At 39.4% G+C, this 25,950-nt stretch overlaps 1 protein-coding gene across 2 annotated transcripts in view; it reads right to left on the bottom strand.

Annotated features, from left to right (window-relative positions):
* Positions 1–3,224: 3,224 nt before the first annotated feature.
* Positions 3,225–25,950, bottom strand: part of negr1 (neuronal growth regulator 1) — a 161,043-nt gene continuing 138,317 nt past the window's right edge. For both annotated transcript variants that reach the window (XM_077584275.1, XM_077584274.1), the window contains one exon: positions 3,225–10,598. In XM_077584275.1, coding sequence (XP_077440401.1) covers positions 10,498–10,598 — 101 coding nt within the window. In that variant the 3' untranslated portion in view covers positions 3,225–10,497. The remainder of the gene's footprint in view (positions 10,599–25,950) is intronic.

Here is a 25,950-nt window from a genome sequence, read left to right on the forward strand (position 1 = left end):
GTGGTCAGGTGCAGTGAGGACACTTGACTGTGTCACTAAGATGAATGAAAGTCCAAAATGCAAATTGGAATGCAGACAAAATATAATACACTATAATTACAAGAAGTGATGTCAGTGTTTTATTATTGATGTCCTGGGCTGAAGGATATGATTTTTAACATAAAGAAAATACTTTTTGAAAAGAAAAATCGAGTTGTCAGGAATATGCATTTGCTGTGAGTCAAAAATAGACCAAAAATAATTGATAGTGTTCAACCGTTTGTAATATCGTCATGTGAAATTTGTAGTCAGAATTGACATTCCGTTAAACTTGAATGTTCTCATGCTCACAGCTCATAATGAGATCAACTGTCCTTCAAAGATGGACAGTGAAACCTCGATTTAACAGAAAATAGAGTGTCCGGTCCAATCAAAAGACCCCTTCTGAAGTAGCTGTTGAAGCCTGTTAGTTCCAGAATTGGCTGCAATTCGCCACAGGGCCAGTAAGCAGCGCTGTGGGGGGCAATCGACATGCTCTTGATCGTGATAGATAAACAGACCTACATTAGACTAGAGCAGGCTAAAACACGCGTCAAAGTGGCAGCCATGTTGGTAGTGTCGATCTTCCCATCAAAGTTAATGGAAAGAATGGACATTAGCTTAGCTTAGCCAAAAGCACCCAACTCAAAGCAAATGTGTCGTATCTACTGTTGAAGAAAATAATATTTTCCTTCCGCGTGTTCGTTTTCTTTCGGGTAGTGAGAATGTTGGTTATCCGAATGCAGGCTGGAGATCGATGAACTTTGAACCTTTTATTTCTAAAGAATATTTGGGGCACAAGTGAATTTCCAGAAAATGGCAGCCTCTCACTAGTGCGAACTTACAGCGGACTTACAACATTCTTATACTATCTTGTACCACAAAACCCCCTAGCCCCCAGCCCACCTGGCGTTCACCAGACATGAGATAAAACTTTTACAGACATCATTCAATACACATTGACTTCGACCACAGACAAATGGTCTATTGTTGTGGAAATAGAGGAGGCCCCCCAGACAAACCGACAGCCGGCATAAGATAAGATTTACAAAGAAATCATACTAACACATTGACTTCAACCACAGACAAATGGTCTATTGAGGAAATAAGTAAATTAAAACAGTTATGACTAAATCTGGGCAGAAGACCCTCTACACTACCTATTCAGTCGCGAGTCATTTACACATACAAGCTGTTTTTGGTACAGTACAGTAGGCCTACTGATTGATGCTTGCATGTCCAAAAAAAGGTTTCTAAATGTGCTTGTAATTGGCTGGTGACTAGTTTAGGTCAGTCTCACCTATAGTCAGCTAGTACAAGTGCTACAGAAAATGGATGGTTAGATTTGAACACAACACACAAACCTTACAAAATAATTCTGGTGCTAAATCTGTCTGGTAACAATTGTTTGTGTTGTGTGTGTTTTTGCCTCCAGAAAACAAATCCCCAAAATGTGTCACATGCGGTTTTCATTGAACGACAACGATATGGTTGCTGAATAATGCCCTGCATCGGCCGCTCTTAATTGCTGTGCCAGAGCAGGCGCTCATTAGTAAGAGTCTTGAGCACTTCTCGCAGTCTGCCTTCCACTGCTGTCACTTTTTGGACCAAGTCAACCGTTCAGGATTATAAAGCCTACCTCGTCTCATTTGCATCGCTGCCAAAGCCGCCACATTTTCTTTTTCCCGCTGCAGTGTCTGCAGGTGAGATCACCCTTAAAAGAAAGGAAATTAGAGCCCAACTTGTCGGACTGCATGGCCCGCTTCAATTAAGCAAAGTGGCGAAAGCGACCTGTTGTCGAAGTCAGTGGAATTGAAGCAGCCAGCTGTGTTATCCCGAGAATCTCCACGGGTTTTAATTATTGGACCACTTAACGTGTGCTGCAGAGTTCATCAACACTCAATAGTACGTCTGCCAAGAAGTAAAGAATCAGTGGGTGGGGGGTGCTGATGTGAGTGGGCAATTAGCAGCTTCCATTCAACTCTTGTCCCGGTGGACCTATATCACTTCATGTGGTTCCCCTCACAGCATTGCCCTCTTTACCAGCACATCACAATGACAACCCCTGTGCACTCGTTTCTGGAGCTCAACTATGACAAGTGTTATGAAAGTGATATCTGACTGTCATAAAAACAAAAACAAAGAATAAATAGACAAACTCTAAGTTGGAATAACGTTAAGGAGATTTTCAAGTAAGGTTTTACGATGCTGAGTTTTTAATGACATTCTCCTGGCTAATGATCTCGGAGTCCATTTTAGGACAACAATATTCTGTTGTCTCATTTGCAGCTCTAGGTGGGCATTAGTGGTAGCACATGGTTTAGATCCGATTTGACAGACAGAATGTTTTGTGTTAGCCCTGGTTGCTCTTAGTTCCACTCTGCCCCACTTTTGTATGGTGTTCCGCAGAGATCAATTTTAGGGCCCTCTGCATTTTTCATTGTATTTGCTGACCCTGGGTTCTATCTTAAGAAGACATAGTATTTACCTTCACTGCTGTGCGGATGACAGTCAGATCTATTTCCCGCGGAGCAAAAAGGTCACATTCTCGTTAAGGAAATCAAGGACTGGATGGCACTGAATTTCTTGAATTTCAATGAAAAGAAAACAAGTTATGGTGATTGGCCCCAGTGGTCCTCGTACATCCCACCCAGCTGACTTGGGACACGTAGTGTCTCAAACTTGGGTTTTAAATTCGACAGTGATTTGAAATTGGCCTGGAAATGTGATATAAAAATGAGACTAAGACAAATCATTTCAAACATGATTTTGAATATGAATTTTAATTCCGCACAGAGCCACATCCTCCAGTTAAAAGGGTGTGCGCACCTGTGTTTTTTTTTTTTTTTTTAAATCTTGATCTCACTTTAAAAAACAAATTTGACATTTGAACAGGAGTGTGTTTCTACAGGTGAAAAATGTCACAATCGTCCGACAAGCCAGATTGGCGCGAAAAGCAATGGTAAACGAAAAAGCAAAAAACAGTCAGTGACGAAAATACGATCCTTTAGAACTGACAACTAACTTCACACATGAACTTCGTTCACATTGGACAAGAAGTCACTTGTTTTTGTAATGCAAAGATCGAATAAAAAAAAAAAAAATCCAAATTGAGCATCATTGCCTGCACGGTGAACGCAAGCCCAAGATTTTCCACTCTGCCGCCCCCCCGCCACACACAAAAAACAAACCTCATATTGTTACAATTCCATCATCGACTGCCATTTATTAGTATCAAACCACTGCTACAAAATTACATCAAACATGATGAAAATGGACTTGCATACGTGCTATACTGTACACAATGTAAGCTTTAAATCAATTAAAGTACATGGATTTTCTCGTATTGGGACAAATATCAATATATATTTATATATTTCAATATATATTTATATATAGGTATAAGTATATCAATGCCACTTATTGATATCATTCCAGTGATTTAGAGCCTATAAATATACAACCGGCATCTAAAGGACCTTCAAACACATTTGAGTAAACGTTTCCATTCTCCTTTCGTAATACCATCATATCTTCAACATGAAAGAATAACAAGAAGAGTTGATCATTTGGTGCCCTCAGAATAAGAAAGTCCATCCACGTTTTTTTCAACAAACACCATTAAAACGTGTACTTGGGTGTGTCTAACAATAAACCAAAGAAATACATTTGTTGCATTTGTGTAAGAAAGCAGGGGCGGGGGACATTCTGGGCCATCATAAATGTATGGAAAAATTCAATGCAAATGATTATTAATATATTTTCTGAGCATTTTTGTGTTACATTTTTGGGGGCTTTTTTTTATTTTTATAACACTTTCTCTGAGGTTTTGTTTGCTTTCACAATTGCACAGCCGGCCGGATAAAAAGCTCTGGTGGGCCATGTATGAGGTTCTCCACCCCTGCTTTGGAACAAGAACAAAACGAGGACTTGTTGCTACAAGGAAGTGACAAACAAACCCAAAAAGCACACAGTGGCATTACATTGACTGTTACTCATTTCCTTTTAAAGTTGCCTGATATTTTTATCATCATTTTGGCGACTTGGCCTCACTTGACATTTCAAACATCCATTCCAGCAACAGAAGCTAGCATACACACTTGAGCCCAAAAATAACAGAATTTTTATTTTATTTTAATTTTTTTAAGTTTTACCAATGTCTTTTTCTTGGAAAGTACATTTTGTCTTCCCCATGCTTTTGACAGAAGAACTTATTTCAGCCTGCTGTGTGACAAACACGTCCACCAAGTGAATGCGAGTGTGTTTGTGTTGTTCTTTTGATGCCCGCAACTCAGTATGCTGCTCAGGGAGGTGCAATGTGACTGCTGCAGAGTCAGGCGGTAGAATGCAACAACATATCCCCAAATCAAAGTTACAAAGGCATAGGGTAGGAAGGTAGTTTCATTAAGAGCACAGCCAGCCGCCCTTCATTAAAAAAAAGAAGCAAAAATTATATATAAAAAAAAAAAGAAATACAAATACACTGCCTAATTTGCCTGCAGTACATTTAAACCGATTGAAATCAACCTGAAGTGAGCATTAACTCATTCACTGCCATAAAGTCATTTTTTAAAAAGATTATAAAAAATTTGGGGCAAAAGGCGATCACATTTTTTAATTGTAATTAATCACATGACTTCACTAGTTAACTCATGATTTATCACAAAATTTCGGTTCTAAATGTGCAATAAAAAATTCTAGGTTTTCATACTCTTGTTAACAAAAGTGGGAAAAAAATGTTAAACTAATAGAAATAGTTCAAATGAATTTTTGATGTCAATGGCAGTGAATTAATAAAAAAAAAAAGATAAAAAATTTGGAGCGTCAAGCGATTATAGTTTTTCTTCACTAGTTAACTCGCGATTAATCACAAATTCCATATCTGTTCTAAATGTACAATAAAATTGTTTTTAGGTTTTCATACTCTTGTTAACAAAAGTGGAAAAAAATGTTAAACTAATAGAAATAGTTCAAATGAATTTTTGACGTCTATAGCCGTCAATGGCAGTGAATGAGTTAAGGACATCAAATCACTACATTGGATATACAAAGATTCATTTTAAAGCTGTGAAGAAGTATTAGGGCCACACTGAAAAATCTAATCAATAGAAAAAAGAGCACTATTTTTTACAAAGAAAAATAAGCCATTTGATGGTAATGTACATAGATAAATAAAAATATTATCATCATGATACATATACACATATGTGTGTGTAATTGTGTGTACACTATATATCTATAGCTATATCACATACATGTGCTCCTTTAATTATGCACTGTTAATGGTTGAGCAAGCAAGTTGTTTGTGGCGTCTCCTGAAATGTATTTTTTTTTTTCTACTTTTAAATTTCAGCTTTGTGTGGCCCTAATACTCTTTTTGTAAACACCAACGCAGCACATTGCGTGCCATCTTTCGTCAGTTCTTCAGGTGACACTTGAGTGCCATCTTACCTCGCCACATTGAAAGCCACGCACGGCTGTAGATGCATTCTGACTGGTGGAGGTGTTGCTCCTGATTTGTGAAACCTATTGTCTCCAAGAAGCATTGTTTACTTTGTTTATTTATTTTTTCTTGCAGGAAACTGTCTGGGGCGTGTCTATCACCTTAACCGCGGAATAAACTGTGAGTTTGAATTGCGTTTGAGCTGAACCCGGCATATCTAGTGAGGGCAAATAATGCCGTGCTTGGTATTAAGAGTCAGATAGCTGTGTAAAGTCAACATGAGGAAAATGCAGACCAATTTAGTAAAAATGCAATTTTATATCTTCTTTTGCTTCCTTAAGTGATTTGCACATTTCAGGCTATAATTAAAGAGAAACATAAATAAGATGCTATCACACAAACATGTAAATGGATAAAAAGAAATTATGCATGTCAATAATTCCCGACCATTACTAGTGAATGAAGTGACTGCACATAAGAACTTCAGTTTGGACTGTAGCTAGTAGCAACTTTCTGAATCCTTGTTTTTTCCTAGCAGTAGTACGGTTCAGTTTGCTACGCTATTTCTTCTTTTTTTTTTTTTCTTACTTTTCCATTGTCAAAAAAATGAATAAATAAACAGTACCGACCCACTTTTCCAGCACAGCATAGCATGCTAAGCTAGTGCAGTGCGGAGCTGGGCACACTGCTGTCCATTGATTGGTCGACAGAGAGGTGTCACGGAATAGGTAGGAAACAAAAAGCTGCGCTGAAGAAATACTTGTTGAATTATGCTGAATAATTTTTTATGTAATCAAAATGTTCTATGCTTCTATTTCAATGCTAGTTTCATATTAACAATACAGTATTGCTACCCAGGAGTTGTGCTAAATCATGAGTAGCTAGCTAGTAGCGTCTCTGCTGCTTGCATCCAGTGCACTCCATTTTGCCTCAAATTCCCACCCAATTGGCCAAATTAAGTAATTGATTACCCCGAATATCCCCGTGGAAACACAGGCCTGATCAAGAACAAACTAAAATAATCCTGCTTGATGCAAAGGTGGCTTAAAGAAAAGGTCCACTTTCGTCATTGCGTTGTTTGACAAAATACTTTGAAGGCACATTCAGTACAGTACTTCTGGACTCCCGGGACTGACATAATGAGCGGTTTGAATGCATCAGTTGGATCCCGAAACATGGAGATGGCTCATTTGAAACTTCAAGCGCGGGGTTGCTCTACATGCAAGGCTTTATATAAACGAGGCGATTTTTGATGTCAGCAGGGAGGTGAGGCGGTGAGCTTTTACCGCTTGTAAATCAACATTTTAATTTGGACCGGAGATCATCATGAAACAGCCTGTTGGAGCACGCAGGGAGTTGGACGTCATGCGATTCTAGTTTGTTGCAAACAAAAATGCAACCCGAAATGAAGCGTGTTTTATGTTTGTAAATATGCCAGAAGATTTAGCGAGCGGCGGCGCAGTCAATAACGACGGCGGGCGCAAAAGCAGGATAATCCTATATGCTGTGTGCACCGTGGCATCCGGCCATCTGGGCTCAGCCGAGTATTTGCACGACGCCTTCCAGGGCCAACCAATATGCATGATATGCCACAATAATCATGACTCAGCAGCTACTTTGGGACTGACCCCGATGAGCGTTTATGAACTCATTATTTGCAAATAAGTTTGAATTATTAAAGGGGAATTGTTTGTACCATGTCTCAACCCAAAATATTCAACATCCAATAAATAACATTTGATGTGGAATACAAGTGGTGCCTTGCGCTATGAGTTTAAATCGTTGCTCGTAACTCAAAAACACTTGTATCTCAAATCAACAAACGTATCATATTAATAAATACAAGACATTTTGAGTCCTCTATTTTATGAGTATATACCCCCCCCCCCCCATTAAAACCCTGACATATATGATCTGACACATGCATTGCACGGATAATCCATTAGAGGGCAGTATCACTCAGCTGATGGCTTTTCCAGCGACCCTGCAAGAAGGGAGAGACACCTATACTTATTAATAGTGGGAAATGTTCTTTCTGATTTTTGGAAATACAATGTTTGGCCTGTCTGTTTATTATTATATTTTTGACAGTTATAAATGTACAAATTTAAAGCATTGTGACTGGATGTATCAAATATGAGACAAATCAAAAGTCATATGTGGAAGTTTTCAATTTTTTTGTTTGTCTGCTTGTTCAAAAGGACCAATAAATACTCTATTTATAAAGAATCAGAATTTTCTCTCCTATATTTCATGGTTCAGGCTTTAAAGGGTTAATACCGTGATGCAGACAAATGAAGACGTTCTTGTCAACTACTCTAATTGATTTGCTAGTGTGGAGTTTGTAGTTGCTAAACTGTTTGTCTTTAAATATCTGCTCCATTAAACATCGCCACATAGATGCTATTTGTTAGCCTGTGTATGTCGTTTCTCAATATACGTTAGCATTAAGCTAGCAGGCAAAGTTGAGTTTGACAATAAATTTCGACTGGGAGTGTCATTAAACAGCTCGAGGCATTTCTTTAAAATGAAGAATTGTTCTCTGCCAAAATTAACTTCTCTCATATCTAAATTTTTTTGCTCTCAAGTCAAAGCAGAAATTCAGCCGAATGACGGCTCACATCTCGAAAAACTGGTAATTCAAGTCACTCGTATCTCAAGGCACCACTTTACTAGCAGGTGATTAACTGCCAACAAAATTTTCATCAAATACGCCACCAAAACCCGCAAGAGAAACGATAATAATTAATAGGCGACTGTGATGAAAAATAAATACATACATAAAAACAAAATGGCTGACGTTTCATGTGGACATGCATCACAAGCACGCTTTCTTCACGTCAAACACTCGAGTGTGTGAAAACTAGGACTACACACACTGGCTCTAAAGATACGAGCGTATCGATATTTTCTCCACATATACACACACATTGAGTCTGCTCTAGAATACTGCTATATTGGTGCACGCCCCCTCCCCGCTTGAAAAAGGAACTCAATTGGTTGCAAACATTTTGTTCTTTTACTTGACAAATAAACCCCCGGACAGTCATGACACGCTGCCCATTTAAATCAAATGAGCATCCATCACATAACCGCTTGTTTTATACATTGTTTTTATAAACAAAGTGAATAAATATACTCCTCACTCATTGTTCATTGTAGCTTAACATTTAAACAAGACCATATGGTGCAGATTTTTCTTTTCTTTTCTCTTTTATTTATTTTTTGTTAGATTTTTTATTTTTTATTTGCTAACAATAAAAATAAATCACCACAAAACCAAACGTAGAAGCAATAACAGTGTTTGTGCTTTAAAGTCTTTTAACTGCCATGGCTATTTCGCTAGGAGATTTGCAGTTTCAAGTTCATGTGAGCGTACCAGGAGTTTGACACCACAACAACTCCCAAAAATGTTCCATTTGCGCCCAATTGACTAATTTGGACTATTTGTTTGGATGGAACACTCACTCAGTAAATAATACAATATGTCAAAACAACATTTAGTGGAGCGTCTAAATGTCCTTCAGTGAGTATGTTACTATTAAGGCATTTCAGTATCTTTTTACATTGTAGATTGATTTGATACTGCAGGATGATTATGCCATATATTGAAAGCCACCAGACTAAGTTAACAAAAAAAACAAAATTAGAACACTTGATTTAATTTGACTTCAGACTTACTATATGGATGACTTAAATTTGACTTGACTTGCTCTGCAGTTTTTTAGCTGTAAGCATGTAAAAGTTTTTTTTGTTTTTTTTTAACTCTAAATACTTTTCTAGAATTATGGGAATATTTTCTGACATGTTTCAGTTTAATTATGAAAAATGTGTGGCGATGACACAGTTGGTTTGGTACTGGGGAAAATTGGAAGTTCCAAGTGTCAAGTCGGGGCAAAGCCGTGTTTTCTTACTCCTCAAGATGCGATAGTTTGAAGTCGCACACGGCGCCCATTAACACACTATTTAGTATAAACTACAGTATATTAATCTGTAATTATTGGCTATATTTGAAATTGCCAACCGGTGCTGCATGTTAATTGTGTACAGTATATTGATATATAATCTATACATTGTATACATCATCAAGTCTGCCAAAAAAGGCTGTTTTATCAAACGACCTATTCACACACAATATAGTTTGTTTACATTCAGCCGAAAAGTTTTGGGCTCCAATTCATCTTTCCTAAATGGCCTCTTTCCAACTTCCTGGCATTCTTGAAAGCAGCGGATACTGTAACGATTTAAAATGCAATAACACTGTAAGGTGGACAAAGTCCAAGAATGAAATCTTCTGAGAAGGGAGTGAAGCACTCGCCCAAAATGCAAACAAGGAACCACTAAATCTTCAAGATGAGAGCAAAGCATGTGAGCTCGGCTTTTGACTGAAACTTTGAAGATCTTTTCTAAATGTGACACGTATTTATATCTGCGAGGGGAAGCAAGGCCGTCATCTGTACATAGTCATTTGATTGAAGTCCAAATAATAATGAAACAAAATAATAAAATCATAAAAGTTTAAGATAAAGATATGTTACAGGTGACTTTTCTACTTTGACCGATTCAAGCTGTTAAACAAGCACACTAACTAAGAGCAAACAAAATGATGTGACTGCTGCGTCAGATTTTTTTTTTTTAGATAAGAAAATTATTATTTTTTCTTTCATTCAGCTAACCCGCATTACATTCAAAAGAACATCGTTATGGTAATCATCTGTACTGAGAGAATTGGCACAGTTGTTTTGTTATAGTCACGGGAGATGCAAGTGAGAGAAGCTGAGCGTTTGATATGATTGGACGCCAGGGGAGGGAGGAGGGGCTGATTCATCCATCAATCAGAAAATAAAAAAAAACGCAAAGAAAGAAAACAACAAATACTATTTACATAAAGTTCACAATGACCAAAAGAGAAAAATAATGATCATGTTCCCCTCTTTGCCTTGCAACAAACTGCACCCGATTGGAATCCAGTCATGGGCGACGCCACCAAAGACTCGTAAATGCTCTCAACAGTCACTTTGCTCGCCGCTCCGCCGCTAGTACGCCGCCATCAAGGTGATCAGAGCCAGGACCAGGTACCGGCAGGCCATCGGGACCTGCGGACTTCCGTTGCTCCCGTAGGGTGCAGTGTTGGGGGCTGCGGGAGAGAAACAAGACAAGATTAGCTCAACCACTGACTCATGGAAAAGTTATTCGCCATTTTACAGCGCATATAGTCCAACTTTGAATTAGTAGATACAGTTGGTTTCATTTAAGAATAAGTTGATAAACACAAAATGTTGACTAAAAGTGCTTTCGGCAGATGAGAATCGCGACAGAACAAAAAGTTCATGTTTGATCTAATTAAAAAAACTAACAAACAAACCTAAGCCCATTTTGGAAAGTGTTTTCAAAATTGTACACATATAAAATAGGTATTGACATCAAACCAGAGCAATTAAAATAAGATGTGCACACGAATCCCAATTAGTCACTTCTTTTTTCGTCAGGCACACAAAATGAGGTGTTGTACTTTACAAGATTTTAATTGAGATCATCAAAAATAATAATCAAATAAAGGAACATTTTCAAGTTGCAAAAAAAGTTTCATGATGAAATGATGTTGAATAAATATGATTAGGACAACGTCTGCCTGTGAAACTTGAAAGAGGTTGACATTACTTTTTAAATTCTTGGTGAAAATACAGTGAAAGTGGAAATCAACCTTAAACATTTGTTGACAATAATATGTTATATGTGACCTCACTAGTCTAAACATGACATTCTGATTAATACTACATTTGTGGAACATGAGTTATGAAAGAAATTCCAGCCATTTTTATCCATCTCAGGGGGGCGGCCATTTTGCCACTAGCTGACAGCAGTATTTTTCAGTGGTGTTACACAGCAAGACCAATGAGTTCGCAGCAGCTGTCTCTACCACTAGCCACCTGACGAAGAACAAACATCACAAAGGTGATCACAAAGGTGATCCAAAGGAAGTGCTGCCAGAAAATGTACCCGCGGAGGAACCTAAATTCCTTTTCTGTCAGCAACAAGATCCTACTGTCATTCGTTCCCGCCTTCATCAATCCTGTCATGTCATTCTCAATGGTCTGCTGGTACTATTTCTTCAACCCGCAGGAGAAGAACCGCCTTCACAGTGTAGTCAAGGTGTGCGCCGGGACCAGTGGACTTCCCACTCACTTCCTGAGTACTATTTATGAGCAGCAGGTTCACGACATGATAGTCATATCCCGAAGGACCCTTTTGGCTCTCTTGCAGGCATTCAAGAGGCTGGCACCCGGTTGCAGGCTTCAGTGTCTGGCCTATAGGGGCCCAGCGGGGGAGATCCAACTTTGGATTTTCTCCTGCTGAACTCTCAGAACTCTGACCTCAAGTAGGTTACCCCAAGATTTTACACCCTAAGGATTGGCAATAATCGGGAATGGCAGGTCAGAATGTTTAACAACCCTGGAGGACCCACGGGGTCAAATTTGGCCCCTATAAATTCTGCTATTCAAATAACAAAGACCTTTTTTTTCCCACAAATTTAACTTCAAAAGTCCAGAGTCCCACTTCTGACCCCTGCATAGGGCCATCTAGTGGATGAATATTGCACTTACATGAGCCAGAGTGGTGGTGACAAGATGGCTGGCAACATGCTGTTTTGTTGAGCTGGAAATCAATCCAAACAAAACTTCTTCTTCTTCTCAGCAAACCATCAGATGGTAAAATTGTGTGTTTTTTGTTAATCTATTTCATATCATGTTGCAGAATGCCTAGGAGTATGTTATATATATATATATTTTGATATATTAGCAACTCTGAGCTAGTTTAAAAAAAAAGGGTTAAAATTGAAAAAAACATATTTTGGTGTTTAGTGAACTTATAGCAGTCATTTAATGTATAATTCATAATTTTCCAAAGAAGAAAAGGGTTCTTGGGTTCTCCAAGGTTAAAGATCGGGAGTCAGTGATTGACCCCAAAAATTCTGATCGGTGCACCCTTAATTTCAATGGGAAATGTTTGTTGTGAAAGTGGTCCAAATCAAAGTTGAACCAGTGTCACGGTTGTGGTGCAACAAGGTGCCACTGTGCTAAGTAATCAGTGATGAGTTTCCAATCATTGGAGATGATGCAGTTCTTTTCCCCGTTACATTCAAGTGTACCATCAAACCAAAAATGTGTATATTTTTGGTCAGCAATTCATTGTGAGAGGCTCCTCCTCCTCAGGCAGCGCAAACAAGCCACTTTCCACCAGGGGAAATCATGTGGTGCGACGCCCATCTCAGCAGGGTGCCTCTATTTACATACCGATATAATTAGTTCAGTCTAACTCCTCTGATGTGGACCTCACGCTGTACAAACACTCACCAGCCCAGTGACATGCATCACAAAACATACATGCAATTAGTAGCCTGTACACTTGTCTACATGTCACACTTTAAGAAGCCGGGAATGCAGTTTTCACTCGAGTTTTGTTTTATTAGCCAACAGAGGAGCTTGTTTTTGACAATGGCAGGGAGAGAACAAAGTGACACCTGTCCTATTATCACCTGACAGCCCCGCTTTTACCTGATATTTTCACACATTATTTGCTGCTACTGAAGTTGTTTAGCTATTACGGAGCGAACCCTGGTTCGAGGAGAGAGGGGGAAAAGCATCAGTTTGAGTTGTCCAAATGAGAGCACAATTTGATGACGTGTGGCTCTTCGGCGCTTGTTTTTCCTTTTGTCTTTTCAGTTCTATCTTTGTCTCATCTTTCTTTCTTTCCTTCCAGCTCGCTCTCCTCCTCTCTCTTCCGCAATCGACGGTACAGGATAATGACACAGTTTTCGTCGAGAGTGAGCCGAGAAAAGGTTTCCATGGCAACAGCTCCTGTCCTGCTCAGCCAGCCCAGTGTTTGCCGGATTCTGAGAGCTCTGCATTGTGCACCAGCCTCACCGCGGCGACATCATTTGGACTGGTTTCCCTCTTTCGTTTATATATGCACCTATGATCAACTCCTTGCTAATTTGGTCATTTGCATGACAGCAATGAAGGCCGCATGTGGAAGTGTAAAGGCAGGTAGAAGGCTTGTCAGAGTTACTTAGTCTACGCCTTCTCGCTGTGTTTGACTTGAGCTTATTATCTCTTTGTGTGACTGTGAAAAAGCAAACGCAAAACCTCCATTGTTTCCACTTTGTGGGCTTTAACTTGCCATTCTAATTAACTCCCAAACCCAGAACTGCCTTGCAAAACCATTACTGTGCTTATTAACATGAAGGCGAAAGACAGTGAGACGAAGAGAGTGTGTGTATGTGTGCGAGGTTGAAGGAAGGAGGTGAAATCAAAAGGAACGAGAGAGCTGAGAGAAGACAGTGATTGAAGCGAAGCTTCTTTGGGGCTTCAATTTAATTGCCATGTACATCAGCACCCGGCTACAATAAAGCGTCAGACTCCCAGGTAATATATCATAAAGAAACCAACAAGGTGCACGAGCAGCAGGAAGACAAACGGCGCTCTGAAGGGAGACAAGAGCGGGAAAATAAGCGGGGATGAAAACGATATGCTTCAATTACTGTTTTGCAACACAATGGCAATAAAAAGCCTCCATATAGCACAAGACAAAGTCATGAAAATAGCAAAAAGCTGCTTCCGTCTCGTCGGTCCGGAGCCATTCGCTATCGTCTCCTGGGAATGCGAAGCAGACTCCCTCTCCTTGTCCCTCCTCCTTATCTTTCCAAATCTCCAGCGACAGCAGTTTTGTCACCCACATATCATATGTACAACAAATGTTAGGGCCCTGAACCTCACTCACTATTGACACAGACAATGAATCATGCTGAAATATGCAACAGTGATACTCTATTTGGAGTTTGTATGTAGCACCATCTGTATTTGTTGCGCAATATACTACATTTCTGAAGAACACCCTTGTGTGAGAATCATTCATCAAAGAAAACATTTTTATTTTATTTATTTATTACTGCTAGCCAATTTAATGGCATGTAATATCATCTTCATCTCTCAATTGAGTCAAAGTCTCTCAAGACCATCTGTACAGCTAATTAGGGACGGATGAGTTATTACTTTTCTCAGGCTAAATGCTTTTAAAAACTGAAATAATGTGTTTTTTCGACACAGCGGGGACAAAACAAATAACGTCATGGTATTATTGCCTCAAGTTCCGAGAGGGTACTTCCTCATAACCTTGCCAGCAAGATGAATTCTCGCGGTATTTGTGAGTCCACAAACTCCGAAGAATACATCCTGTACCGCTCCCGCTCATACGCTTGCAGCCGATCTTTTCGCGATCGGACCAATCAGGCGTTGTTTAGGCAGAAACAAAATAACAGACGGATGGATGCTGCAATTAATTGTGTTCTCGCAGAATTACTCACCGTTTCCTTGTTGAATTTAAACAGCGAGAGGAGTTTTGTAAATTTTTATGCAAGACGAGATTTTCATCTGTTGCCTTAAATTGGTCAAAACAAAATGTGCAAAGATGCCGCATCATCCAATCAGCTCAAAGTATTGTACAGCAAGCCCCGCCTTTCCCGAACGGGTCTGCCTAGTGAAGTACCAGATTGATAATGTGAAGAACTCCCTCCAGTGAATCACAATTATCAATCTGGCTGGCGAGGTTAACTTTCTCATGGGCATAATGTCATGATTTCTGTAGATACAGTCCTCCATTTTTTTCCTTTCCCATCTGATTGACTTGTCTTCCAGGCTCGGGATATGTACAAACTTCCTATAACCTTAAAAGGATGGTTGGAATATAGCCAGGATATAGCATCTCTCAGAATTCCCAATCAACTTCTGATTCATTAAAAAAGCAGCTTTTTCCTTCTCTTCACTCTTCCAAACCTTAAAAAATGTAAAGTTAGCTAGAGCCCATATCCCACTGTGGGCAAACATTGGCGAATGTAGCCAATGTTGAGTTCTCATCAGGGTTCATTCACAGTCACAAACGTTCAACAGTTTTAATGTTTTTTTCTTGTCGCAAGAAAAACAGTAAAAACTCTTGGGCAACATCTGGGGGACATTTGCAGCCTTGAACGAACTCTGAGGAGAAAACAACAAATCGCTACCTTTGCAAACATTCACCCCTCAGTGGGTTATAGGATTTATCAAACTTGAATTTTTTAAAGTTTAGAAATGGTGAAGAGAAGGAAAAGGGTTCTGTTCATTGACCCAGAAATTCTTGGAAATGCTGAGAAATGATAAATCTTGAACGAAACCTGACGAGAATTCAACATGCCCCTCAGTGGGATATTTGCTTAAAGATAAATTCTCACTCCTCTTCATGTGTACCACACCAAAAACTGCAAGCGGAATCGAGGAGACTCTCTGGTGTGCTTTTATTGGCCTGTGTTTTGAATTTCAGCCCTTTTATTGTTGAATGATGATTCATCCCTCGGCCCGGTCCAATCCCCTAAGCAGGTCGTTAGGAGCGACGCGTGGACAGGCAGCCAGCCAGGCAGGCAGCATCCCACTCTCCCAAAGGACGCCGCTTCAGATGGGCTCCGGAGTTGGGGGGAGGGGCTCAGTGTCCTTGACCATCAAGTTAAGCCTGCGGTCCTATCCTCACAGGCAAAAGTGATCCTGTTCACACAGGCTGTATAATGGGTTCAATCCCTCCAGATGCAGGGGTCACAAAAGCCACCATGAGGGTCTTCAATGCACCGTGGCAAACAAACAAACAAAAAAATCTGGGGTAAGACCATTGGTCGATAAACACTCAGGTAGCGGTATCATCTGCCCTCAAATATTGTGCCACCATCCATTTTTTTCTTACAAGCTGTGTCTAAGGCCCTTTTTTTCCAAAACCATCATTTCAACAACAAACAGCATGATGAGTTGTAGCCATGAGTCATCCTAGTCAGTCAGTCTGAGTCCATAGAAACTGGACCCACCGACCCACGAGACTAATCATTTCTAATCCTATTCTTGTTCAAGGTGAGTAGCTTTGATGTTGGAGATTCCTCACCTTGGTTATGATCACCACGCACGGCAATTCCTCTGAGTTCCCATTCACGTGCACCTTCAAGCTCATTAGCCCCACCAATCATTTGCATTACAGCAAGTAATGAAAAGCCTCCATTATCAAAATAGCCTTCAGAGATCATTTAACTGCCTCACAGCAACCCGGCTCCCCGCATATCACGCTACCTGACCCAGAGCATTTATGAACACCCAACAGAATGCTTTTAGGGTCTGAAGCTCTAAAGGGACCTCTCAGCGGTGGGCTCGGATTGAGGGGGAGGGAATGAGCAAGAGGGGGTCACACGATAGCTGGATGAGTAAGCGGGGGGCCTCTGATTGAAGGGAGACTTTAGCCTTCAGCTTGACTCAATCATCGAACCAGTGGGGTATCTGGACACTTGATGTGGTGAGCCGAGGAAGGAATCTTGTTAGAAAAGGCATTTCCGGTGTTCCCCTTACAGATTGTCCTCCTTGTCAAGATGGATCGACCCCTTTGCTTGACTTACCGTCTTAAGCAGGGTCGATTCGTATGCCTCACCTTTAACAGACATCCCAGATATCAGCAGAGAGAACTGGAATACCCGAGTGGTACTCTTGTGTTTATTGCACGCATCTGTTCACCTCTTGATGTCTGGAATTTGGGACCCGGCATTTTACAAGCACGTCTCTTGGGTAAATCTTTGTTTTAAAAAGATACTTTATTATTTTTCCCCCCAACACCTAGAGGATAAACATTCCAGGAATAAACAGAAAGAGCTGCATTTTTAATCACCGTGTTTCAAAAAGTATAATTACTCACTGACTTTGACTGCTCCCTCTAAATCTGTTTAATGTTTGAGGCTTAATAAAATGCACAGGGAGACAAACAAATGGTGTCAGCATGCAGCAAATTCCCACAGATACACTCCCCCCCCCCCCACACACACACACACAACTCTCTAATAATCCCCCTCTCATATTTGGGTCTCTCATGCCCACTCTCGCTAATAATTCCCCCGCCCCCTCTCGCCGATAACTCTTATCAGGGGTTTATTTCCGTGCTGCAGACATAATGTTTTTGCCGATTCAGCTGTTGTGACCGCCCCAACTGTGAGGACAATGACAGTCTGGCCACTTATGAGCAACCCATGCTAGTTACATTCCCATGAGTTGCTTCATCAATACAGCCTGATACCATCTGATCTCCTGCCAGGAAGCAACCTTGTCTTCCTGCCCTTCGTTTCATCCATTGCCTTCTGTACCTTCCAAAAATAACAATTCTTGCTGTTATGTATGTAGGATTATGAGAGCACAGCTTGCTGTTATCATCCCATGATGGTGCTGATAACACAGCATGCGTGGACTGGAGGGCTACGTAGGTTTTTGGTCCCGATTGATATGAGATAGGTTTATCGCTGCCAACCAGCCGGTTATCGCTTTCTCACCTGAGGCTACTTGAACGCGACTTGATTCTGCTTCATGTCGAGCTCAGTCACTCCGAGCTGTAGCGTGAACTTGAGCCGTTACTGTCTTTTCCTACCCTCAGCCGTTTATTGATCTCACTCAGATCATCAGTGGTTTAAATAAATTGTTGGATCAAAAAAAAAAAAAAAAGAGGACCAAATCAATTGCCAAGTGATTAGCATGAGCAGTGGATTATGACTTGCAGTCGCACTCCATGAGGCTGTAAGAGCCACAATTCAATAGTGGCACATGCCATATGTGCAAGCAAATTATTCCTAACGCTCTGCTGTGGATCGGGCACGCCCACAGGCTTCAACAGTGTCACACATGAAGTATTCCTTTATTAAACAAACACAGAACCAGAGGCAGTGAACACAATACAGTCTCTTCTCCCCACTTGGTTTCCTCCTGCCTGCCTGCCTGAGGTCCAGATAAAAGCTTTCGTCTCCTAAAGAGAGCAACATTGATTCAGGAGTGGTTCCAAACCGGCCTCTCTTACCACATACAACACCTACTACAGTATGTGTGGTATGAATACCTTCCTTTTATGCTCTTTGCTGGATCAAATCCAAACGGATCTGCCAGCATCTCCTGCTGCAATGCCAATAAAAGCATAATAACTAAGACAAGAGAATATGCAGGACCAAATGAAGACCACTTCGAAGAACCTCTTGCCACTTTTCACATTCATTTTGCGGCGAAGGGTGCAGCTCGTCTTAGCTGATACTAGATGACTCATTTTGGAGTTGTTGGTGGCGCGCCATCTGTTTGAGGATTTTTTGAAGATAGAGGGAGTTTGTAGTGAGCTCACCTGGATGAAAGAAACATAAGCTGTGGCTTTTAATGGATTAAAGTGGCTAAATATAAACAAAATGGAAAGTAGTAAGTGATTAAATGCACATATGTAGAGCTCAAATTTTACAGTATATTGAATGACAAATATTGGTCTGATCATCTACACAGCAAATCGGTCAGTGTTAAATTTCCAGTGTTTGATCAAGTATGCACTAAGCAGTCTTATTTTAACACTGTTAGGATAAAAAGTCACACTGTCATAGTAAATTTCCTTGAGTGTTGGGGTGGATGTTGGGTATAACCCGAATTGCACTACTTTCGGTGTTAAACGGATCACACCCTCATTTCCGGTGAAAGAGAAACTTTCCAATTTTCCAGTGCGCTGTCAATATTTCAATAGTGATGCATGCAGCTGTTGTTGGGGTGGCGTGGCTCAGTGGTAGAGTGGTCGTCTCCTGACCCTGAGAGCGTGGGTTCCATGCTAGGCCAGTCTGTCTATGTCAAAGTATCCTAAATGGGCCTTTTGCACATACAACTACGCACACTGGACAAATCTGTCAGGATTATAATGCAATATTTTACCGGTTTAGACATTTGTAAAGTAACACTTCAAAATTCTAATCTGCCATGGGTGAAAAATCGCTTCACCATTCTAGAATGTAAAATGAAGAAAATATTCACATGCAGAGTCCTCCTTTAAAGCAAGCCAAGTTGAGATGCAACAAAATATGTTGAGGTCTTGTGCAATGACGCCACAAACATTTAAAGGCGTATTTTTCTAATTATATTCGTTTATTTAACATATTACAAATTGGTCTCCTGGGAATCCTGCTTTAGAGGTTCCACTGTTTTAAACAATGAGAAATGTGCACATTCGAGGTGATTAGACTCATCAATGAAAATGAAAAAAAAAAAAAACTGGTGCATTTCAAAGTTAAGTATGATACACAAGCTCATTCAATCTGCTCTGAGTGCATTCTGTATAATAACTTGAAAGTGCTGAGCTGTGTGCTCTTTGTGCAATGAAAAATAATGTTCGGCACAAACACAAGAGGGTTGATGATCATCTCACACTGAAATGTGTCAAACATTATCTTATCTATGCATGCATAATAAAAACATCCATTAATTCAAAGTCACTTCAGAATGTAAATGGGTCGCCTTTGTTACACCGTTGCAAGCTATAAGCAAAATGAATGAAAAAGTCTAAACCAATACTTGAGGTAAAAATAATATTGACTCAGATCACACAGATGGGAAGGATTCTGTGTTTACTGAGAAATCAAACTTGTCAATTAGTGTACTGGTGCATTTGAGCTAGGTAGACGTAGCAACACACACACTTCACAGCCAATCCATTCCCATTTACATGCCGTGTCATTTTCAGTGTCAGTACAGCCAAAAGCGCTTTGTCATTTCAATTTATTGCCTTCATTCCAATACAGATAATTATAGCAGAACTTAAAGGGTAACAGTGCTCGTTTGGTGTAATCTATCGAGAAAGTAATGATCAGGACATCACAGACAATTTAGTCAACAATGTTTAATTAGTAAATAATGTAGAATCTAATTATTGAGTTTGGATACCAATGCTAATTTATAGGTCAAATTCCACAGAGAGCAACTGCATGTTAATTCAATGAGCACCTTCCGAAAGCGCTATTTAATGATACTAAAAATACATTTGTTCTACAATAAACAGTACAAATAAATACAATTAAATTCAAATTTCAGTTACTGACCTGTACACAATGAGTAGGAAAAAAAAAACGAACAGTGAAATTCATGGCTACGTATAAATATATAAATAATAATAATAATGATAAAATTATGTTGATTTTACACACAATTATTTGTTCAAAACACTGAACATTACATGTACAAATAAATAAATAACAAAAACAAGTAAATTATGCCTTTTCATGGACGTGCCATTGAATGACAGAATTTTAAAGAAAGATATATATCTGGATATTTCCTTAAAATGGCATGAAATTAATGGCAACTTTGTATTTATATAATTTCCAATTTCTTGTCCCTGATCGTAAAAAAACGGCCGCAAGAGGGCGGCCGATAATGGTATCGGTCAGCGCCGTGAGTACCGATACCTTAAAATAAGACTGGTATTGGCACCGATACCGATACCTGGTATCAGTAGTCACCCAACATAGTCAGGATGATACCACCTCTGCCTCAATTTGAGCCGGGAAAAACTCATTGACTAAATGATTGCTTCAGCTTTCGGTACAGGTAAGATGGATCAAATTTCTTGTGAAAATTGAGCGAGTCGGTCTAAATTGCTAGACTATCCAGATATATGCAAAAATGCAATAGCTAGTACAGATATGTAATCTTGAGGGGGTTAAGAAATCCCCTTTGTACTTTTTTATTTAAAGACTTTAAGGTACGACTTGGTGTGATCTGAAACAAAGAAGTGGGTTACTCGTCATCTCAGCCCACATCAATCAGCAAGACGTCATATATCAGAGCCAACGCACCACTGAGATCCGCCACCATGTCATTCAAAAGCGAGGCGAGTTAACAATAATAGAATGTCTTTGATTTTTCTCTGCGATATCAAAGTCTTCTAGCGGTGAAAGGCACATTCCTTCATATTCTGCTGTTTGATGTTGGTATGCAAATCTGTGGCTGGGGGCCCACTGGGAGCCACCCACCATCAAAAAGATCTCGCCATGTTATATGGCATTAGGAATAACAAAATGGCTTAATCCGCTAGTTTGCTTTCAAGTGACGGGGTCCAGGATTCTTCATTTTCAATTCATGACAAGTCAGAGGTGGCAGACCTTCGAGGGGCTTCAAACGTGAGAGCAGATGAGGGAAATAAGCAATAAGTACAAGGTGGGTTTCTAATTTCTAAGGCCATCCTGCGTGCACTGCGTCCTTTTGCCAAAGGCATCTCCCAGCATGCTCAATTGACGTTTCCTCATTATTATTAGTGAAAGTAAAATGAGCAGATCCTTGTCAAGTCTCAAGCCTTGAATAACTCATCAGCGGGAAGGCCATGGGAATAGTAAAGAGTTAATAGTTGCTATTTGGGGCCTTGGGGGCTTTGCCCTTAAGCACTTGCATTTTAATTCCTCGCTTGTATGAGAAGAAGTCTGCGAAAATGAGAAGGCGCTGAGCTGTGCAGGATGCGGGAAAGTGTTTGTGCAAGTGTGTGTGCAAGAAGAAGTGTATCATTGACTGTCAGCAGCAGCCATCCACAACTAATGCGCACATCCATACACAAATCCTACCATCAAATGGGACACACTTGGCTTGCAAGGACTTGCAAGTTTGCAGACCTGACAACCTATGGAGAATGTTTTTTGTGCCACAATACTAACATTGCAAGCACTCAGACAGACAGACAGACACAAAAGCATAAAATCCACACAGAACGGACGGCATCTCCTACCACAACATCACGGTCCAAAAATTCCTCCTTTTGAATAATATGTAAATTAGGGCCAAACCGATTAACCGGCCTGACGATTAAATTGAACGATAATAGCCCATTTCACATTGGAAAAAAATAATTTGCTATGTTTACCGATTGTTTCTCAACGTGGTAAAAAAGATGATGATAGTTTTGTCATTTAAAACGTACAAAACAACCTCAAAACTTGAAATCCTTCAATATGTATGGCATGAATGAGATAAATGTAGTCATTCAACGGTTCTGTCTATCAATATCTCATGAATTTGGACTTTTACAAGCAACACTCTGGGGAGCATTGCAATTAATGCCAAGGAAGTGACACTATTTTACACATAATCGAAATCACAATTACAAAAACAAAATACAAAATGGGGCAACATAAATCCACCATAAATATGACATCTTTTTTTTTTTTCTTCTTTCTTTTCAGGAAAGCTCAGTATTGTTCGTTCGATTTGACATCATCATTGCTCTCCTTTTTTTTAAAAATAATAATAATAAAAAAATAAAAATAAATAAAAAATATATATGACATCTTTATATAAGATAAACATTCAATGAACTACTGATGAAACAAAGATTTTGTGATGCAATGCATTCTGGGAATGGAGTGGCATTACTGTAATTATGATATAAAGAATAAATAATCAGATATATAGTAGGAAGCTATGGCTACGTTAAAGCTAGTATGTGCTGCCACGTTCCATGGTTGTGGACGGCACAAAAACCAAAACAAGGATGTGTGTTCTATATTGATAGCACACGCCCCAACGTTGACAAAAAAAAACTTTAGGAAAATCGGTTGAGACATAGCAAGACCCATTTTTAATGTATATTTATTGCCTTTGATGGGAATGTTGGATGCTGTCCTATGACAGCAGTTGAAGCACTTATGCTTTTGCAACATTAGCATTAGCAGCTAGCTTCACTACGTCACATCACAGGTGAAAGACATTAATCACCGCACAGGGTTTCTGTCTGGGCCTACATTCGGGTTCGGTCAGTGTAGTACTCATTAGAATGAAACTTGTATTTGTTCTTTTGTTCACATTCTTCTTCTACGTGTCATCTTTGATCTTTGTAAATCATGTCCGTCATTACGATGTGTCCCAAATGTCCAGACTGAGACGCCACAGTTAAATAAAATGTTGCCTTTAGAACAAGATGAAAAACTTGTGTTGTGAAAACTCTGTTGTATTTAGTTTATTCTTTAGTTAGCACTATTCTTTTGTAAAAAAAAACAAACGTGTACCACATTTTGCTTGGGACTTTTTCTGGCCATTGGATACTAATATACATGTTATTTATTTATTGTGTATTCAATGCAAAATATGTATTTTATGATCCAGTTGAAAAATTGCCATTCATTTCATGTACAATACGTTTAAGATAAATATGCTAACTTGGAATGTACAGGGGAACAAAAAAATAAGTTATTTTATGCATCATATATATTTTAAATTAATTGTACTGTTACTTGGTAATCAGTATTTTTTTCTGCCAAATATCGGCATTGGCCTCAAAAAAGTCAACATTAATTGTCCCCTAAACTTGATTACAAAATATCACGTATACGTCAACGTAATTGCCAAGTAAATAAACATATTATCTATCAAATTATGCAACATTACACACGGTGACTGCTAAGAACAATGCAGCACCATGATTGGAGGCCAAATTCTGTCTTATAGCAGGAAACTAACTCACTACCGCCTCTGCTGTTACAAATGAGTACTACACTTGTCCAATTAAAATGACAGTCCTCACAGTCATTTTTGTGTACTTTTGAGTGACACACTGTCAACAAAAATGCAGACCCATGACGGGCACAGGTCGACAGGTTCCTGGGACCAATTATGCTGGCACAAATATTTTATTTTTTTTACTAAAAATGGAATGTTTTGGCTGCTTATTTATTCGGGAAAGGACTGAAAGTGCAACACTTTTAAAACTAGTCTTAAAGTAGAGGATTTGGAAAATGATCACATTACAGTACACTTGAATACTCCAGAAAGTGAATTTTAGTTGTTTTTACAGGATTTGTATGTATTCAACTATTCACAAATTTTCTTACTTTTTCATGAATTTGTTGCCACGTCAACATACTAAAGATTAGTTCAAGAACAAGCGTGTTCTGCAGTATTCACTATCCCCTCGATGTGTGATTATCTGTTTGCACCATACTAACTTTCATTGAGAGCTTTCAGCATTAACGTAAGGTTAACTATCTCTCAGCTATGCCTGAGAGAACTGAGATTGAGCCGATAGAACTAAACGTATTTAACGACAATACAGCCAAGCGATTTCCCCAAAGAGAATGCCATTTCTTAATGTCATGACCTTTTCTAACCACGTTAAAAAACCTCAAGCTCTTCAGGTGTGGTTTGTCAATAAAAAAAGATCTGGAAGACAGCGGGAAAGTCAGTGGATCTACTCTGCTTCTAATAGGGGTTATTATCCAAAACTGTCGTCCGCTGTTGGTCTGAGTGAGAGCTTTTTCCTTAGGCATGACAGTGATTGAAGCAAGTGCCTTTGAGTGTGTTGATTTTTGTTCAGTTTATTTAAGAAGTCAGGAGAAGCTCTGTGCTTCAGTGCGGTCTGCTCAAAAATAATTATAACCTAGAGAACCCAAGAACCCTTTTCTTCTTTGGAAAATTATGAATTATACATTAAATGACTGCTATAAGTTCACTGAAAACCAAAATATATGTTTTTTCAATTTTAACCCTTTATTTCCTAATTTAGGATTAGGGAATAATGGGTTAAAAATTTGTCCCTTTTGGGATTTAGGGGTATCATTTCGAAAAAATCTGAATAACAAAAACTGTCAGTAAACTATTTAGAATTTAAAAAAATAATCAATTAAATACACAGCTACATTGAACAATATATATTTTTTGTTTTATTTGTTGCATTTTAGAACTGGATTTTGAATGTATAAACACACTTTGGCCAATGGAAACAAGAACACAGGGACTAAATCACTGCTGGAAAAAAAAAAAGGTCTATGTTATTTGAGTAGCAGAATTTATAGGGGCCAAATTTGACCCCGTAGGTTCTCCAGGGATAAACAGCTACTATGAGTGCAGAGTTCACAATGTGGAGGGAACAGAAGCAACAACTAAAGACATCCAGACGAACAAAAGAGGCAAATATTAGGGAATGAGAGAGACGACAGAAGAGGTTAGCACACCCTACTCGATGCTGCTCTATAAGGACAGTGCATATGGATCCACGCAGTCGATAACACCACATCGTTGAAGGTGAAACAAGTGCAGCAAGTCAATAGGATTTGTTAAAAAAAAAAGTCTCTTTATTTGGACAGAGAGGATAATACAAAGGGGGGGAAACCCTGCTTCGTGAGAGCACTGCCGAGTCCTCCTGTCACACTTCTGACAATGTGAGGCGTATTGTTTGTCTGCTGGGTGCTGTGCTGAAGAGCGACTTGAATTCAGATATGGCCAAAGCCTGCCGAGTGGGAGCACGGTACTTTCATGGCAATGTTGAAGTGGCAGTTCAAGTTCAACTGGACAAATGAACCACAAGCAAGGCACTAAGAGGCGTTTTTCGTTAAAACCAGATTAACTCAAACTAAGTTAAAACCAAGAGCAAGGAATTAGTGAGTTAAGAACAGCACGAAAGAAGGTCAACACAAAAACCTGATGAATACTTATTTGGCAAAACATAAAATTATGTAGGTGTGGGAATCACAAATAAATAAATAAACAAATAAATACATATAAAAAACACAGTTTTGGTCTTGCCCGAGACTTTATATCTGAGTCAAAGATACAATTAAAATTCGGGTGACCAGACATCCCGAATTGTCCGCGACAGTCCTGATTTTGAGCCTTGAG

Source organism: Vanacampus margaritifer, chromosome 13 (assembly GCF_051991255.1).
Source record: "Vanacampus margaritifer isolate UIUO_Vmar chromosome 13, RoL_Vmar_1.0, whole genome shotgun sequence".
NCBI classification, from domain to species: Eukaryota; Metazoa; Chordata; class Actinopteri; order Syngnathiformes; family Syngnathidae; genus Vanacampus; species Vanacampus margaritifer.